Genomic DNA, 20,366 nt, shown 5'->3' on the forward strand with positions numbered 1-20,366 from the left:
TAATTGAAATGGGTATATATTTGTTTTTTGTTGTCTAATAATTATGCAGAGTAATAGTCACCTGCACACACAGATATCCCCCTAAAATAGCTAAAACTAAAAACAAACTAAAAACTACTTCCACAAACATTCAGCTTTGATATTAATGAGTTTTTTGGGTTCATTGAGAACATGGTTGTTGTTCAATAATAAAATTATTCCTCAAAAATAGAAGTTGCCTAATAATTCTGCACCCCCTGTATATAAAAAGGACCGAGCTATTGCAAAACCTCAGTTCTTCTCTTTTTTAGCCACTCTGGTGTAGATCTGCAGCTGTGCTTGGGATATTGGCCTGTTGGATGACCCAATTTCAACCAAGCTTTAGCTGTTTGACAGATGGCCTCACATTTGACTCTAGAATAATTTGATACACAAGGGAACTCATGGTCGACTAAGTGACTGCAAAGTGCCCAGGTCCCGTGGCTGCAAAACAAGCCCAAATCATCACCCCTCCGCTACTGGACTCGACAGCTGGTGTGAGGTGTTTGTGCTGATATGCTGTGTTTGGTTTTCAACAAACATGGAGATCTACATTATGGCCAGACATCTCCACTTTTATCTTATCTGTCCGAAGGACATCACTCCAAAAACCTTGCAGTTTGTTCAGATGCAACTTTGTAAACCTAAGCTGTGCTGCCATGTTAATTTTAGAAAGAGGAGACTTTCCCCTGAAATCCCTTTAAACCAAGCCATTTAGTCCGTTTAGTCTTTCTCTAATTGTAACGTCACAAACTTTAGGATTTAACATGATAACTGTGGTGTGTAGAGTCTGAGATGTAGCTCTTGGGTTTTTTTTATTTTCTCTGAGCATTGCATGGCGCGATCTCTCTGTGTGGATTTGTTGGAACGTTCACTCCTGGGAAGACTGGCAACTGTTTTGAATGTTTTCCACTTGCAAATAATCTCTCTCATTCAAGAATGATAGACTCCAAATCGTTTGGAAATGGCCCAGATTGATGGGCAGCACCAACTGCTTCGTTAGGATTATTCCTAATGTCTTTTCTTCACGGCGAAAGCTCCAGAACAGCAAACAGCCAAAACTTCTTCTTTTATAGAGGTGCTCACACTTACTGATGATCAATTAATCAAGTCCATTTGATTATCAGCACTTGGCTGCTCCTTACCCTTTTAATCCCTGTGGAAGCAGTAACAATGTACTTAGTTTTTCACACACTACCTTTGCATTTTGGCTTAATTTTAAAAATAAATAATGACACTGTGTAATATTTAATGTTTTGTAGATCATCTGATGTGGTATCATTTTAAGACTTTTAAGTTATTTTTTTATAACGCGATTCCTTAGAATCAAAAGAGGGCTTACTTTATTTTTGCCATGACTGCAAGCATGAGCTACACCAACGAGTGACACACCTTTTCCAGCCCCTCCTCCTTCAGACTGATGACATCTAGGTCAAAATCAGTTCTCAGTCCATTGGTCTTGTTAAAAAGGACACGTCCTGTCAAACCATCCCAGTGTGCCTAAAGATAGAAATACACAGCACGATGAACTAAAATCCTCAGCTCTGAACGCAGTCATTCCATTAACCTTAAGACATTGCCTTTCTCAGCAATATCAATCCAACCCCTAACCATAAAAGTTTTTCTTTCCCAATTATGAATTCCATCTGGCTCTCCCCTTACTGTCTATCTCAACAACATAACAAGAAACAATAAAGCAGCGAGAACAGAAGCAGGTTTGACAGGTAAGAGTTCATTATGCATGTGGTTCATTGTGCTTGAAGTTTCACTTCAAAGCCATTGGAGGAACAGACGGGCATGGGGAGTGATAGCAGACACAGGAGGGGGAGGAAGCACCAGCTACTACAATGGCTCATTCTGAAAATTACCTGCAATGATACCATCCAGAGAATGAAAGAGCTTTGTAGAACAAAGCAAATGGCTGACCCTGACTAGAGTTAAGGAGGCATGCAGAGCCTTTGATATAAACACGGGTGGAGATATGCACTGAGAAAGTGTGGTTGAAAGACAATGGCACAAACAACAAAAAATGTAGTTACTGTGGATAATGCTGCGGATTCATTTTTTTATAAAGATTATTTAGAATGAATGATTAGATAATAAACTTATTTAAGATGCTTATATGGTTTCTGTGATAAATGACCACAGCTTTCTCGACCAATAAAGGCTGATTGGAAAGCTGCACTGAAACTGTATCACATGTGTTAACTAAATAATTCCAGAAATGCACACATAAAATGCTTGCAAACATGACTGCGCTAATCCATATAACACAATAAGAAAGGTACAATGTTCAGTAGATCCCACAGGTCAAAGGTCAAGCTGGAGTGCACACTGAAAACAGTGACCTTATACCTCTTTGATAAGGTTGATGAAACGCCCTCCAAAGCGCCACGGCTTGTGGCGATTACACTGCAGAGAGCTCACAGTGATCTGCTGCGACTGCTGCACTGCCACCGCCACCACATGCACGGCATCATACATCAGGGCTGCATCGGTCTGCAAACAGGAGGGTAATACTATTAGACATTTTATAAGACCACTTGATACTTCTGTCCACACAACCTTTCATCTCCCCATTAATTCACCTGTGCAGGGACATAAGAAACTGTGTGAAGTCTCAGATGACTTGCTTTAGTCATAAGTCACTACAACATGAATTAGGAGTAGAGCCAGCAGTAAATGCCCCACACAAATGGCACAGTGTCTCAGCTTGTTAGTAAAAATATCCAACCACTGTCTGAGGCAATCAGAAAGCTCTGCCAGGGAAAGTCTCTCAGTGGAAGGGCGCCACGTCAGTGTGAAGACTAATGGTTGCTGATGGGTGTGCCTGTTCCCCCAGAGAGAGGGAGCGCAAAACGGGCACCGGTGCAGACAGGACGACTCTCTCTCTGGCACACTCAGTGTAACATGCTAAGTACAAAGGACAAAGGGTTGCACTGAAAAACACCTAAGACAGCTATGCATATAACCCTCATAATAAGTCATCAAAGGGCGTAAACGCTGGAGCTGAAATTTCTCACACACTGACAAGCTGTGATTTATCTCCACCGCTCCAGTTGGCACACATGAATTCTTTTCATGCCGTCAGTCCACACAGTTTGACACACTCCACGCTCAGCTCATCGCAGATCCACTTTCCACGGTCCCACACAGGCTGAAATACACTATGGTGATCTTATTTGACAAGTCGTGGATGACCAAACTGCAAGGAAGTGAGAGGAGTTACTCTGAGACCGCAAAGTATTTGCAGCTATAGAATCTTTGTGAATGTGCTTGCTGCCAGAGAAAATGAGCTGGCCTTCAGTGCAGCTCGACACGTAGCAGGAGGCTGCCGAGCTGCTGGTTCCCTATATTTGCTCTATAGGCGCTGTGAAGCATCCACTTCATACATGAGGGCAAGAAGCAGGAGAAAGCGTGTGCTCTCTGTGCACTTTATACCAAGCCTTATAAATGGTGAGAGGTCAGGTAAAGGAATGCATCTTACTTCTAACAGCAAAGAAAAAAAAAGAGAGAGAGAGTTTCCTGGTAGCAGAAACGGAATGAAAAATAGACAGAGTTGATGGAGTTCATGTGTGGTTGCAGTGAAGGGAAGATTGATGATTTTTTTCTTTCCCCCCTTTTCTCCTCTTCTTTTGGAGTTGATGACTGCTGATGTCAAAGGCAGCAGTAGATCAGAGAATGGGAGACCTATCTCTGCGCTCTTTCATCCCCAATGCTTTCCTGGAAAAGGGAACAGCTAGGGCCATATCTGCTCTCCCAGTGGCAGCAGTGTGCGTGTGTGTGTGTGTGTGGTGTTCGTGACAAATACTCACTAGGAAAAGACTCTGTCACTGCACTACTCTATTTCTTGAATAGCGAGGAGGAGTTTTAAACACAGTCAGTACTATTTTCTTTCCTTTGAACGGAAAGTTTGTCACGTCCAATCATTCGTTTGCTGGCCGACTAAGACTTGCTGTTGGACTGAATCAAGTTATTTTAGCAATTTATGTAAAAAAAAAAGAAGAAGAAGTTATATAAGTATTATTCACATTCAATCCCCATCCACTGCACTGAATTTCAAAAGTATGTAACACATTCTGAATGCATTTATTCCATGGATAATATTCTTTGATTGATTTTAGTTTGGCTGTGGCATTGCAGAATTTATGAAATTCAAATTAAATCTCCGAGCCTGCTATTTCTTTTTTAAATACCTTTTCATTTAAATTTTGCCACTGACCTTTTAACTTTCCTCTAAACTACTTGATTTTTTCCCCCATTCCAAAATCAGTCAATATCACATTCCAACTCCTCCATTGACAAACTCTTTATTCTTTTGGGTCAAACTGCGGTGCGCACTGTCTTTTCAGTTAATCGTCTTGGCTACAAAGATGTTCTGTGAAATACACTTCTGGGAATAACAGCCTTACATCTTGTTTTCGAAAATCTATCAAAATTCTCTACTTGGAAGTCTATTTTTAGTTCACTTTTCATAGCTTTGCATGTGAAGTGAAATTGGAGTGCTTAAGCACAAGCTTGATGTGTGACAGGAGAGTGATGATTCATTTTTAGAAAAGCTTAACAGATGAACTTGTGCCTTTACCTTCAAGAAATGCCAGATTTTGAGCTGTTTGTTTATTCCTAAGCTATTTGTAGCATAAAGAGGAAGACTTTTCTATTAGAGCTTGGTAATAATGTGGTAATATTGAATTAAGGACACAAGAAGGTACTATATGGAAACAGAATGTTATAACACTAAATTATGAAGCAATATCTAAATAATTACCAAATGACATCTTGACTCAACAATGGTTATAGCTAAGTAACATTGGACTATATTTAACTGTGCAATAAGGGCCAGAAAGTAGGCTTAATAATGATCAATAAAATTCAATTTAATTAAATTTTATTTAAATAGCACCAAATCACAACAGCAATTACCTCAAGGTGCTTTATATTGTAAGGCAAAGATCCCACAATTATACAAAGAACATTTCAACAATTAAACTTTGCGGAAGCACTTGACGACAATAGGAAGAAAAAAAAAAGGCTCATTTAACAGGAAGAAACCTCTGGCAGAAGCAGCCATCTGCCATGACCGGTTGGGGGTGACGGAAGGAAGCAAAACAGGCCTGGAAGAGAGCCAGAGATTAATAGTAACTAATGATTAAATGCAGAGTGGTGTGTAAGCACACAGTGATTACAAAAGGTGAGTGAAGAAGAAACACTCAATGCATCATGGGAAGGCCCTCAGCAGCCTAGACCTATCGCAGCACATCAGGTTACGACCACTTGAAAGTCAGTATATTTCAAAAACAAGCCAACAAACAAACAAACACGCAAGAAAACCCCCAGCTAGACATATATAACCACAATAGCCACTGTCGATACAAGCTATTACAGTACTTGGTTATTAGTACTTTGTAACTAAGTGGTAATAACACATTATTTCATTATTATTACCTTCTGTCCATCTGATTACCAAGCTGTCTTAGAAAGCGCTACCCATAAAGATTTTATTCTCGTCCAAATTATTTATTTCCTTTTAAAAAAATATGGAGAGTTTCTTAAGCACAAATACATAAATATGCACTGGAGACAAGCAGGGTATCTTCCTCAGTGGCAAATATTTTCTAAGCTTTGAAATATGAAAGGTTTTAAACCTGCATAAACAGTAAAAGACTCTTTGCTGACTTACGGGGCAGCTGAAATGAGCTGTGAAATTGTGCCCCATTTCCAGTTGATATCATAAACCTTTAGTAAACAGTTGCATTTTATACCTCCTGCTGATACAGAGCAGCAGTGTCAGTCAATGCTGCGACGAGGGGGGTGAGACTGAACCAAAAGAGTACAGTTGCTCTGTTTTCCTGTTTTACTGAGCTGAAACTCTCTATAAAGCTCCGCACAGCCGAGTGGAGTCGCACATTCACATGATAATTACTATGACTGACCTCTGAATTTACACAGGGCTGTTGATTGTTATTTGTGATGTTATTATGTCTGCTTTACAAGTAAATGTGATAATAGAGTGGCAAGGAAGACATGCTACTGTGAAATCCATGTAGTATGAGTACAATTGACAAACAGCAGCTAGGATAGTAGAATAAATGCCAGACTACTTTATGATGAGCTGTCTGTACACATCCATGGCAAAATTAGATTGAAAAAACAAAACAAAACATTATCGGCAACAGGTATTTATTTGTGGTCACAGAAGACAGGTTTGTCTACATGAGGTATTGTTTAAGTAACAATGGGATATTTCATGTATTATAGTATAAACACAGTTCTGCATACTGCTGTGTTTGCACTTTTGACTTCTCCATCCACCCCTTTATTTGAACCACTTTATTAGGTAGATTTTTTCTAGTACCAGTTGGATCCCCTTTGCTTTCAGAACTCCCTTAATCCTTTGTGGCAACAGAATGCTTGAAACAGTCAGTGCCATGATAGCATCACACAGTTGCTGCAGATTTGTCCCCTGCACACCCGTGTCGTGAATCTTTTGTTCTTCTTCCCTGTTGGATTTAGGTCTGGTGACTGTGGAGGCTATTTGAGTACAGTGAAGTCATTGTCATGTTCGAGAAACCAGTTTGAGATGATTAGAGTTTTGTGCCATGGTACATTATCCTGCTGCAGGCAGCCATCAACATATAGATACACTGTGGTTATAAAGGGGTGGACACAGTAAGCAACAACACTCATGTAGGCTGTGGTGTTTAAACAGTGCTCAATTGGCCTGAGCCAAGGAAATATTCAACATACTATTACACCACCTCCAGCAGCCTGAAGTGTTGATTCAAGATGGATTGATGCTTTCATGTTGTTTAGACCAAATTCTGACGCTACTATCCGAATGCTGCAGCAGAAACTGAGACCAGGCAACATTACTTTTCCCATGTTATCTAGTTTTGGTCCGTGTGAAGCCTTAGTTTAAAGCTCCTAAATGCCCAGAGTGACACCTAAGTGTGATCTTCTGCTGCTGTAGCCCATTAATGCTTCAGTGCTTCAACTCTTCTGCATACCTTGGTTGTAATGAGTGGTTATTTAAGTTTCTGTTGCCTTCAAGCAGTGAGAACTGCTGCTTCCAGGATATCTTCTATTTTTTAGACCATTCTCTGTTAACCCCGGAGATAGTTGTGTGGGAAAAAATCCACTAGATCAGTAGTTCTGCAGATACTCAGATAAGCCCATCTGGCACCATCAACTATGCCATGTTCAAAGTCACTTTAATCGCCCCCTCCTCTTTTTTATTTTAGCTTGGACTTTAACAGGTCATCTTGACCATGTCTACAATCCTCAGTGTATTTAGTTGCTGCCAGATGATTGGCTAATTAGGTATTTGCACTAATGAGCAGTTGAATAGGTGTACCTAATGAATGGGTAGCATTCTTAAAATCATTTGTGGAGATATTTCCCACATCTCTTAACTTTTGATCTCTGTGATATATCAGATATTTTCTGGCTCAAATGATTTATAAGTCAAAGATCTTTTTCTGACTCTGAAACAGAACTATTCCTGAAAATCCCTTTATGATGGAAGCAAAACGAGGCTGGCATCAAGTGGAAGCAAAGATCAAGGAGGAAAAAATATGAAATGATGGCTCATAGTTCTGGCAGATTGCATTCAATTTAAAAACAATCCAAGAGCGATCTTGATATTTATTACAGAGCCAAGCACAGGTCCTGTGGGGTGTTTTAAGTGCTTTAAGTGGAACCAATCTCAAACCCCTGGGACACTCAGATACAGCAGAGAAAGGGTTTCAAAGAAGATGCCCAAAACCTTTGTTTCCTTGTCCTTCTCTTTTCTCTCCCCACTCCTCTCTCTCTCGCTCTCTTTCACTCAAACACCCACATAACCATTTGAAATCAAACACTGCTCATTACCATCACTAAACGTACCAGTCCAGAAAAAAATTGTCTTTCAATTTACAACTTGCATTTTACCTCTGCACAGTACATCTTCCTTTCCAGTCCTTTATATCTTAGTTCATCTCTGCATATCCCCCCCTCTCATAAACTTGATACGTGAGTAACATGCAAATATATTAAGATGCATGCGAGAACCAATTAGTGAGACGTGCGGACACCGAATACACGCACACGAAGGAGATCGCTCTCAGACAGTGACCGACCTCAATGTGCAAGCTTCCTACAGGCAAGCCTGGTTTGCCGTAGTTTCATGCAGTTTCCTCATTTCAATCAGGTGGACTGCAAACTCCACCGAGCAAGCTGCTGAGTGCATGTCTGTCTCTGTGTGTGTGTTTATACAAATATATTCATTTTCGCTGCATCAGTATTCACACCGGCTCTCCACCTGTGCATAATGCCATAATTCCTCTGATAATGTAGCGCCATGAAAAACGACATCTCTCTTTCTCTTCTCACCTCAGCTATCAGCTATCCTCTTTGCAGCATTCCTATAAACAAAACACACATAAACACACACACACGTGCTCACAATCACCACGGCTGCTTATGGACAGTGAAACTCCACTATTTATATATATCATATACATCTGATTAGGCTTAATGAGATTTGCAATGACCTGTTATTTATCATGCATCACTGCACTGCAGATGCCAGGTACAGATCAACAACACACACGCACACAACATGTAAAAATATGCACCCCAACAAACACACATCCCCACAGCATTGCCGTCAGCATCAGAGTCACAATGTCAGCAGGAGAGAGGGAAGCTCTTTGTTTTCTTGGAGCTGAAGTCACTCTGCCCTCGGATCACACGCGGACCCATGGGGTTTGATGATTTGATAGAAGAAGGAGGTAATTATTCATTTCTTTCATTTTTTTATATGTATTTGTGCTGCTTGACTGCACCGTCTGTGGAAGCATTAGAGTCTCAGATTCTGCTGTCAGATAAATGGCGGCATTTCTAAACTTTTTAACAATTACGTCTCAACATCGTCTCTTGATTTTTCTTTTGTTATTAAAAAAAATCCCCGGAATGGTTTATAATTTAAACTTCAATCAGGGCGTGCGATCTCACTCACAGGCCCGCTCACAGAGATATTGCATTTATTTTTAATCTGCCGAGATTTAAATTCTCGTGTAAAGTATGGACACTGATGGGAAATGTCTGTACATAATTGTTCGTTGAATTCCAACCAGTGTGGAAAACAAAAGCGAGCTGCCTGCTCAGACAAATATGAGCTCACTGACAATGGCTGAGCATCTCTGTCACTTCCAGCTCCATTACTTAGAATAACAATTTAGAAAAATATACTTAATTGCTCGATGTTTAATTACTTGATGAGACTCAGAAGATCAATACCACTTTCCACCGTTTGTTGATTGAAACACTGGAGCAAGCACTTTTCCTTTTCGAAAACAAGACACAAAAGGAGACTCCTCTAGGCATGTTTACTCAGAACCACACAGTTAAACCCCGTAGCCACAATCTTTCAACATGTTCATGCTTAGTGGCTTAAACATACAAAGCGCTTTTTTAAGGTACACTTTGTACTGGATTAATCCCGCTTGTGCCTTCGGAGGAGGTTAATTCTTCATGGCATAAATTCAGCAAGGTGCTACTAAGAAATCTTGTCCATATTGATATGACAGCATCACAGAGTTGTTGCAGATTTGTCAGCTGCACATCCATGAATTGAATTGTGGGTCCACCACAACCTAAAGCTGCCCTATTGGATTTAAATCTGGTGACTGTGGAGGCCATTTGAGTACAGTCAACTCACTGCCACAGTTTGAGATGATCCAAGCATTGTGACATGCCGTTTTATCCTTCTGGTAGCGGTCATCTGAAGATGGGTACACTGTGGTCGTAAAGGGATGCACGTGGTCAGCAACAACACCCAGGTAGGCTGTGGCATTTAACCACTGTTCAGTTGGTATTAAAGGGCCCAAACTCTGCCAAGAAAATACCCCCCACCACCAGCAGCAGCAGACTGAAGCACTGAGGCAAGGCAGAATGGATCCATGCTTTCATGTTTGCCCAGAGAACTGGCACTTACTGGATTTTTTTCTTTTTCAGACTATTCTATCATTCCTAGAAATGGTTGTATGAGAAAATCCCAGTAGATCATTAGTTTCTAAAATAGTCAGACCAGCCCATCTGGCACCAACACCTATGATGCATTCAGCTAGCAGATAGAAGAGGTAATAAAAACTGTGGTTTTGCACAAAAATAACCAACTGGTCATATTTTGACGAGCTGGTATGAAGATAATGCTGGAGACGGGCTAACTAGATCTCCCTGTTAAAGCTAAAGTTTCATATTAGAAACTTTTTTGTTTTTACAAATTCTTTTTCTGTGTTTTTGCACAAAAGCAGAGACACATTAGCCAGATTTTGGAGTTAAAATAATGCAAATGTATTCCAACAAGTGACAAATAACAGACGATTCCAACATTTCCAAGAAGAAAACAGTTTACAGATGTTTCTGATGCCTAAGAAAATCCGTCTACATTGTCATGTTTTTGCTAGTTTTAGTACACTGACAAATAAATTGCAATATAGCATGTGCTGCAGTTCTGCTCTCATTCATCATGCGCTACCATTAGGTAGACGCCTGATATTAATTTAATATTATAACACTAAACATGCAGCCAGACTTGATGGGAGTATTTTCAGCAATAAGAATAACAAGGAATCCCAGAGCAGATGGTATGGGTCCCACAGAGCCCAGATTTCAGCATCTTTGAGTCAGCGTGAGACTGCATGAAGTGAGGAAAAAAGACACTAATGCTGCCTAAATCCACAAGAAACTGTGGTAAGTTGCTATTAACAACCTAAATGCCAAGTTCAGTGAGAAATTCTCAGCAAGTGTACTCGAGAAAGGTGATCCTGTGAAACAGTGGCCACTAAAACACTGAGTAAGTGTTTAGTGTTTTTGAATATGAAAAAATCCCAGTAGCATTTGAAACCAGCTTTCCAAAAGTTGGTGCCAAAAACTTTTGCACTGTGCTGTATTTCTTGCAGTGGCGTCTTACATGAGACCCTGGGTGATGAAAGTCACTGCACTGAGAATTGTGCAAATGTTCGGTTCTTGAAAGAAAAAGACTAGAGTGGAAAAAACACAGAAATGTGACATATGTGATTTATGGGGCATATTATGGCTTTTCTGGGTTTCCTAGCAGAGAGGGAAGAGCAGGCATTCACATCATTTTGGGAAGGAAAAAAAAAACCCTTGGGTGACTGCGACTCAGTGTACTGCCGTCGCTCTCTCCGTCCGTAACTTTTCCACTCCGTGTCTCTTCCTCGCTTTCTGCCTGCCTGTTCTCTGCCCCGATCCCTCCCCCCTTCAGCCTGGCTCTTCCTCCCTTTCATCCCCTTTGTCGTCCCTCTGCCTTCCCCAGTTGCTCTCTTAAGTATTTCACAGAGCCGTGTGTGAGTATTGCTCAGAGTATGAATGTATGAGGGCTTTGCCAGTGCCGTCACTGCTATTTTTTTCCCCCTTTTTCTTTTGTGCATTAGAGGTTTAATCCCTTTCTCACATTGCATTTCCACATGCTGAAGCAACAGAGCAGCAGCCGTGTGGAATTTTTTTTTTTTAAATGAGGTTTTTGTCACAGGGAAGTAAAACTCGCTTCTTCCAACAAGGACCCCTGGGTAACTGATTCATTGATGGTGGCTGGATTTATGTGAAAGCACATTCATGGTTTTATTGTAGATTTAAGCACACTTTAAAGGGGAATAAAGGACTACACTGCAGAGGTTTTTGGTTTGAAAGAGAGGGTCCACTGGGAATCATGAGAATGCGAGCAGAACTCTGTTTGATGTCTATATATATTGATTTAGTACTGATGTAAAATTATTAAGGTGCCCTTATCATACATTGACAGATGCTTTAATGTTGACAAAACCTCCATTTTGACCTTACATAGTGCTTTTATTAATGTCTAAGTGATCTTTTTGCTTCAAATACTTCTTTTATTGCTAACCTCCGCTCATGCTATTTTCTTGTTTAACCCTTTAATGCTGATGAATTGTAATCTCAAGGCAGAAGGGGAGAGAGCAAGAGGTTTATATCTCAGTCAGATTTTGTAAACAGTTGGTTTACACAGCTAAATTGGTGAAGCAGTTCAAATATGCCCAGGCAGCGCGTGCCAACTATCTAGTCCATCTTCTGTTTGCTCCAAACAAACTACTGGTGTTGCTGCCAGAATGCTAGGGTTTACCTACAAAGATTTGTTTTACTTTCCCCTCCATTTTTAAAAATTCAGCACATAACAAGACCAAGAACCTAAATTGGAAATGACTGTAGCAAAAAATGTCTGACAGTCCCATCCAAAAAAATGTTCACTCAAAACCACAACGCGACGTACCAGCCAAGTGACACACTGCCCGCCATCTCTGGAGCCAAGATACGAGCATGGTTAAAAATATCACAGCTTGCGACTGCACGAAATATCAAATATGATGCCGTGCCTGACTACTTTATCAAGTCTGACAAAAAGAGACCGTGATTGCTCAGAGCAGTGGTGTCCCACCAGACCCTTCAGGCAACAGCATGCTTCTGGCAGCACGGTCCATTTCAGAGTCCGCCTTAATTAACACCATGCAGCCTAACCCTCACCTGATTAAGTGCCTGTTTAATATGATGGCCTTTTCTCGTATTTAATCAGCATCCAGCCAGGTTTTGCTAAAGAGGCTAGTAGGTGCCCGTTCTGAAGATTTTTATCTCCCTCAGTTCATGTCAAATGCCTTCCAAAATTTCCAGAGTGACAAAGCTTTTACTATTCAACCTCTCGGAAAGAAGAAAAAACATGTTTTATGATTAAATGAGGGGGTCATTTAAAGCTGCGCTTCAGCTATGACAGAATGCTAGATCTAAACGGCAGTGTGGTGAAGGAGGAGAGGAGGGTTGTTAAAGGACTGAACAGTCCTTCTTAATTCCCTACCATCTGTTGGACTCGCATGCCCAGAGAGGAGAGAAGAGTGAAAATGGAGGATGTAGGAGTCCACACTTGATCCACTGTCTAAACAACACAGGCAGTGTTAATTACATCTGGGTTAATGCTAACAGTGGCCATTTTACTGTTAGGGGGTCTTTCCCCAGATTACCAGAGTAGCAAGATGGTATCAATTAAAAAAAAACCAACAACAACAAGAAACTCTGTTGTTTATGCGATGCAGTTTTTTTGTGTATGAACTGCAATAACTGGTTTGCAGAATGACATGAAATACTCCGTGGTATTCATGGGTGCATACGAGAGACATACTTTTACCAAAAGTTTTCACACGCATTATATTTACACAAGAATTTTAATCGTCTGGACAAACATTAAAAGTTGTCCAATTATGCACATTGGAAATTAGAAACTAAATTAGTAACTGGTATTTGGAAATAAAGTAAAGTAGAAGTAAACAGCACAAGATCCAAGATATGTTCATATTTAATGAAAGAAAAAACCGGAGCCTTTTTCAGGTTCTTACCCTGCACTCGGGGTTGCCAGAATGCTGTGGGTTATTTTTCTCGCGTCACTGCAAATCAATACGAAATCTGAGTGATCAGCTTTATCCTGAGGGGTTCTTTGAATGTTCTGATTAGAATGAAAATGATCTGAATCATATTCTTTGTTAGTAGTCAACCAAATAAACAGCTATGTGTCAGAATCATTGCTGACGCTACAGTGACCTGTGGTCGATGTTTTTTCTTTAGTTTTTTTCTTTAATATCTCATTTGTATACAGCTGTGTATGTTTGTGTGTTTATGTGTCTGAAAGCTCTTGCTTATAGAAGATTACTGGATTCCTCTCTTATTTTTTAGGATATTTATTTTTACCTTAATATAGCTATTAGTAAGAAATGGCAATTTATACATTTTTGCAAAACAATTATGTATAAATGTATATTGAGTATCCATGTGATTGTGATTGTGAGTGTAGGTGGGTGGGATGGCTTCTTGAAAGATGATAGCTTGCCAAGTGATCCCAAGGCCACCCAATATTCCTGAGCTTAAGTGCAACCATAATACACAGCTTCTTTTGCTTGCACTGGCCTCCAGGGGCTATTTGGATGATAGGGATCTGATGATGGTTGCAGTCTCTGATTGCAAATTCCCTTATTGTCCTATACATAACACCAGCGGGGGTGTGCTTACATTACTGCAGAGGAATCTCTGCCTTGCATGTGTAGTGTGGTCTGCGTTTAATCTTTACGCAAGGTAAAAACGTGTCCGTACTGTGCTTAATTTGATTTGCTTTATTAACACAAAGGTAAACACAACAAGCAAACAAGACAGTGAAGTAAAATGTGTTTGAGAAAGTAAAACCAAAGGAAAGCAGGATAATAAATCTGCCTTTTAATTCCCCCTGGCTGTTCTCACTCACAAAAGGCTTCTATGGACCAAGGGAGCACTGGTGCTAATAATGTTGATACTGTGCCAAGCCCAGCTGGTGGTGCCCGGCACAGGGCATCGAGTGTCTGCTCTCCACAGTCGCTGTCTTTAAAAGGCTCTCTCCTCTGCCAACCGGGATCAGAGGAAGGGGGATCACATTGCTCTAATGGACGCAACCAACCTGCGAACCTATGTGGCGTTTGTTCTGCTAGCTCTGTCTGTACTATATCAAATACAATAACTAAGCGCCTTGTGATTCCGCGCAAAGAAAAGCGGTTTGTCGATATAAAGCAGACCAGGTTGTAATGACGACTGATTAGAAAATGACTGATACTGGAGGAGGTTTGAGAAAATCTATAAATGCTGTTATCAGAGATGGTAAGAAGGAGATATTTTACATTTCAAAATAATATGTATCAGCTGAATTCTGTACAAAACAGAATTCTAAAAAAAATCCCACTAAATAATAAATGATGAAACAAATATGTGAATATTTATGCTACTGCTGAACTTTCAGCTGTGGGGTAGAAGTCAGTTTGAACAAATAAAAGGATTCCCTCAACTGCTCAGTTTAATTTCAAGCAAGTTTTTTTTTGTGTGTGACTCATATCAAGCAAAATTACAGTATGCATTCAATAGTATTCTCACTGGGGAGCACCACATTTGGCTCAACACCCACACCAAGGACCTTCATTTGGCTGGAATATTGTATGAATGAAGCTCACTGGGAGAGGGATTCGTGTGTCAATATTGTCTTCCTATTGTCAGTTTCCAGGCAGTCATGCTCTGTATCAAACCCAGTAGTGATGCCAAATCTGAGCCAAGTCCTCCCCTCTTGGAACAGGCAACTGAATCCTCGTGTAGGTGTTTCGAACATACATGCTGTGCGCCACAAACACACATTTAAATGTAAACATCCATGGTAAACCCATTGTTAATGGCATGTAGCAGCCACCTAGCAAGCTCCTTCATTCTGCTCTCGCTGTGTGGGTGTCTCCCACTTTACTCCCAGCAGTGCTCGTTAATGCAGCTAGGTATCTGTTCTCATCTCTCTCCCTGCTGCTCTTTACCCCCTGTGCACCATTTCTGGGCAAAACTGCTTCCTCCTCTTTCTCTTCCTAATTCATTTTCTGCTCCCATTATCCCTAATTTGAACCCAAACAGAAATGAAGTATACTTATCACAAATTATTTTAAAAGGCACAATCTGTGACACACACAAACACTGCATTTAAATCCGCTGATAGAATTTGAGTCGTTGTTGATCTGGTAGTTACTGGTGGTAATGACGAGATCATTCCAATAATACGCATGCAATTATTTCGTTTAAACGCGTTAACCACCGGAGAAAGCAAACACGTCTCGACTGGAACTGGGGCACAGAGGATTCATCGTGTCATGCGGCATTAAGAGAGAAGTCTAATGAAGAAAACGATTAAATGTTGCATTTCGCATTGTTTAAATGCATGCGTGCTCCAGATTTGCTTTTCAGAATAGCATCCAGAGGCACGTGTTACAAAAACAACTGGTGTGTGCACTTGGCAGCGCCGCGTTTCACAAGTCAATTTTACTCACTAGTACATGTGCGAGTGCTAAAGGGCTCTCACATGCTCAGGCACGACGTGCGAGCCGTTTGTTTAGCCTAATGAAATGTGTTAAAATTAGGATGCAGGAGATCATCTCATATTGCAAATCACAGCTTGCAAGTTGCAAATCTGGCAAATGGGACCCGGTATATGCATGTAACGTTTTCTGTTAGGCGTGTAATTTTTATCCCACGGGGGAACACCAGGCTGCCACTAACAATTACACATCAAAGCAGTAATGCAATGCAATTACACTGAATAGCTAAAAATGATCACCATATACACTGTTAAATATGAACAGCTTCAGGATTTCCAAAGATTTTGCACTTTCTTGTGTACTACCTACCTAAAAGGGAGCTATCCAACCACTCTGTGCATATTAATTACAAATCTAACTCTAACACCTTTATCCTTATTATTATTATTATTATTATGGTTACAGTGGCCTTTGTTGAGGAGCATTTCTGTGTAGTGTTTGTTGTTTTCAATTAATTTCACCCATGTGTCTTATTTTTGTCCCGTGTGATCGAAAGGAGCAGCAACACCCATGTCATAGCCAACATATTATCCAAACAATTGCTCTCTACTAATAAGAGAGTGATAATTATGAGCTATTACACCAGAATTTTCAATTGTTTTGATGACACTGGAGAACATCCAGCTCTCTGTGGTGGTAATTATAGCTCAATGAAATGCAGACATAAATGAAATGGTGGAGATACAGAAAATATCCAGGCCTAAAACCTCAGTGAGGCATACAACTGGGAAGATCTTTTTTTCCCTCTTTTCCTTCTCCTTAGTTAAATCCTGGTATATACTTAGCTCAGCGATCGGGGATTTAAAATAATTCAAATTAAAACAAAGCATTAAAAGCAAATATCTCATTAGCTGAAGGCAATAATTAGAAACAGATGGGACAAAAATAATAATCAGATTAGACACGAGATATCTAATAAATCTGCTGGGTGCATTTCTCAGTACACGGGCTGCGGGTCTTTAGTTGCTGTAAATTCACCTCACGACGCAGGGTTAAAACAACTTGAGCTTCACTTTACTCGGGGGATATTGTCAAAGAGTCAACACAAACAAGCAAGATCAACAGCGCACGCACACACGCACGCAAAAATAACTGGACTAATTAGCCCTGCTATTTTGATTATGTGTCCTTCCATGTCAGAGATACCTCTGCCAAACAGGGTTAGGAGGCAGGGGCTCAGTGTGTCTGCGGCTTCGAGCTTGCCTAGTCTGAGGAAGGGCTTCTCATTATGCGTCCTTTCCTCAGACACTTGGCCTCACCCAAAGCACCAAGTGTCTGTGTGATTATTCACTACCCTGCAACACCGGGCTAGTGGCGTAAGCAAACATCAGATGCACCTCTCAATATTTGTAACACCCTCTCCCCCATCTTTCCTGTCCAATCTTCTCTCGCCCCTCCTCCTCATCAAACACCCCCCCCTTTTGCCGCAACCCATTTCACCTCACCCCTCCCCTTCCCTACCTCCTCTCATCTCAGTCAATCACAAGGTGACACAGATGGCGTTGTCCTGGTAACCATCTCTACACAACTGTTGCCTGGTCACCGAGCACAAACAAGCCCAGAGCCCAGCAAGGCTTCTGTACTGCACAGAAAAGGAACACGGCACCAGAGAGGAGAAATAAAAGGCTAGAGGCAAGGTCGGGGGTGGAAGGTCACACGCTGGCCGCTGCAGCACTCTACCGCTTTATTTAATGACACCCTTATAGGTGTCACCTTTAACCCGAGGCGGTATAGCTGAAGTATCAGGAAAATCTATGGAATGACTTAAAAAAAAGAAAAAAAAGAATTGTATTTGCGTTACGGAAAAGCAGATTGTTATTTAAAACGCATTCATATTCCGTCTAAGTACAGAATCATTTTATATGAGCAGCAAAACCGTTTCTCCATTATGTATTTAATATAACATCAAAACGGCAGTGTTTGTACATTCAGGCTGCACTCTCTGCATTCGCTCATTACAAAGACCTGTCTTAAGGTGAAACGAAAATACCCAAGACTAGCATGCACTCCGTCAAGCATGCTATTGGATGCATTATTTATTATTCAGCCCAGTGATTCTAATCCAATGAGATACGTCAATACATAGGATAGAATCTGACAAAATGATTCATGCAATGCTAATTAATCACTTCAGCCATCTCCACTGAAATCAATTAATTTCCATTGATGTAAAAAAAAAAAAAAAATCAAGTGCATCATGCCGATGCTTGAGGGAAATAGAATATTACATTTCTGTTTTAAAGCCGTGCATGCTGAATGTTTCTGACACAACTTAGGCTGTAATATATGTAGATACATAAAAAACCCCACACATTTAAATTCATCACAAACTGTGTGTGTTCATATTTGATCATGTGTAAGCTTGAATTAAGGCTGTGATTGATATGAATAGACACCATGCACTGTGGCTAATTCAAAGGCTTGTCTTTAAAGTCTCTAATGAAAAGATTCTTCTTTCATTGCACAGATTTTAGAAACCATATCTTAAGTCTGCCAAGAACAAAGAGAGGCAGGCTAAAAGAAGAAAAAAAAAGGTGTTTGTCTCAAAGGAAGGTGTTGTGAGGGAGGTGGAGTAAATTGACTGTTTACAACAACAGACCCAGAAAGGGACCTTGAATGTCCATGACGAGCTCCATTCCCGTTTTCACTTTCAAATCACCTTATCCCATGCTTTTTTGGATGCCATCCTAAAAAACCAGGGCCATAATTTCCATCCAATTTGCTCCCTCTCTCTGCATGAACACTGACAGATTGTCATATTTTGGCCACGCTCCCAGAGGAGAGTTGTGAGAGGCAGGAGGGCAGATAAACGGCTATTACCATTCACACCAGCTCATTACGGAGCATTTAGACCCAGGAGCACCAACTCAAAAGCTCCACGCGGTACCCACCCCAGGAGCCCCTCACAATTGAGTTTGTGATTGACAACTGGTACTCAGTTACAGTTCTTTTCCTCCACAGCTACGCTCTATTTCAAAACACTCATTTTGTTTCATCAATCAAAAAAAAAAACAAAAAAACAAAAACCCAAAAACTTTATGTATGGCATCCAAATTATTTGGGCAGTTTTTATTTTTATGTGGACAGTAAGATGTACACATCTTAGATAAAAAGGTTTGGGCCTACCGTCATGAATCCATCCAGCAGGCCCGAGTCTGGCTTGGGTGGGGCTTGTAATCTCTCCATTGACCACTTCTCGATGATCGACGACACCTGAGAGTTTTCTGTGTTGAGTATGCGGAAACCGGTCATGTTGACTCCACTGTAGCGATATGGTTCCATGTCAAGGGCGAAAAGGTCCTAGAGGCACAAAGATCAAAATGTAACTGAAAAACAAAATCATGATTTCCTCATCTTCCCTCCTCCACTGCTATACATCGCTCATTTTCATAATTACAAGTCGACGTTTCAGCGGCAGCCACTGCCAAATGAGGGAGCGCAAAAGGGTGCAGTTGAAGGGATTTCAGGAGCTATTTCATCTTATGCTGAGACAGTAGCCTTGATAAAGGCAAGCTTTTCAAGGTTACCGGCATGCTTTTGGTGGACTGCCATCTATCATGTGGACGGAAAAGGACGACCCAATTGTCCCGCATGCAGCATGTCTGGCATCTCACCAGGCAGATGTCTCTGGGATGCAACAACACAGTTGACAGAGAAACAGCGGGTGATGGACGCAGAATGGGGCTGCCGTGGTCAATGTTTGCTGTCCTATTCCGAGAGCAGCATGAATGGCTTGGTACCAGTGTGCAGCATCTCGGGCCAGCACACTGGCTTCCAATTCTGCCAAACACTGACTGATGTTAAAGTAGGCATGCTTCCATCCCGGCAAGAAACAGCATGCCGCCGAAAGAGGCCTATAATCACTATTCTCTTCCCTTTCCCAATGACATACCTGCTGTCACTCACTCCCCTTTCATCTAGTCAGGTTCTTACTGTATGTGGATGCACTAGGGATAGTTACATGTCCTCTGCAATGGTAAATGTCTTTTCAGGTCAGTTTTCTCTAACCTTTTCTTCACCCTTTCCAACTGTGTTCCAAACAACACAGCGGGCTATTTGTTTGTTAGAGCTATAATGGACCAAATGGGTGACAGTCTCATCTGCTCAGGGCTATTATCTAAGCTCTCAGTCTTCTGTTCTCTGGGCTCAGTGAAGATGTGCTGCTTTTCATCTGGAGTGCGAGAAGCAATCTTTGTAGCGGCTAGATCAAAGAAATTTAGCAAACTTCAATCGCTGCTGGAGTGAGAATAAAATACCTCCAACTGCTTTTGTTTCCTAAACTCTGGGTAGTGGTCAGCCAGGTGAGGTGAGAAGGTTGTTCAGAATTTAGAAAATAAATTCAAGTTAAACTTTCTCAGCAGACGCAGTGGAATGCAAAGGGTATATTTATAATAGACTGCATAACAATGACTCAGCCTTTCA

At 41.0% G+C, this 20,366-nt stretch overlaps 1 protein-coding gene across 2 annotated transcripts in view; it reads right to left on the minus strand.

Moving 5' to 3' along the window:
• LOC102216115 (glutamate receptor ionotropic, kainate 2) overlaps positions 1-20,366 on the minus strand; it is a 65,676-nt gene that overhangs the window by 22,076 nt on the left and 23,234 nt on the right. For both annotated transcript variants that reach the window (XM_005731034.1, XM_005731033.1), the window contains exons 6-8: positions 19,071-19,244; positions 2,374-2,517; positions 1,411-1,518 (exon numbers count right to left, since the gene is read on the minus strand). In XM_005731034.1, coding sequence (XP_005731091.1) covers positions 1,411-1,518; positions 2,374-2,517; positions 19,071-19,244 — 426 coding nt within the window. The remainder of the gene's footprint in view (positions 1-1,410; positions 1,519-2,373; positions 2,518-19,070; positions 19,245-20,366) is intronic.

The sequence above is a fragment of the Pundamilia nyererei genome, unplaced genomic scaffold (genome assembly GCF_000239375.1).
Source record: "Pundamilia nyererei isolate P.nyererei 1_Seehausen unplaced genomic scaffold, PunNye1.0 scaffold00041, whole genome shotgun sequence".
NCBI classification, from domain to species: domain Eukaryota; kingdom Metazoa; phylum Chordata; class Actinopteri; order Cichliformes; family Cichlidae; genus Pundamilia; species Pundamilia nyererei.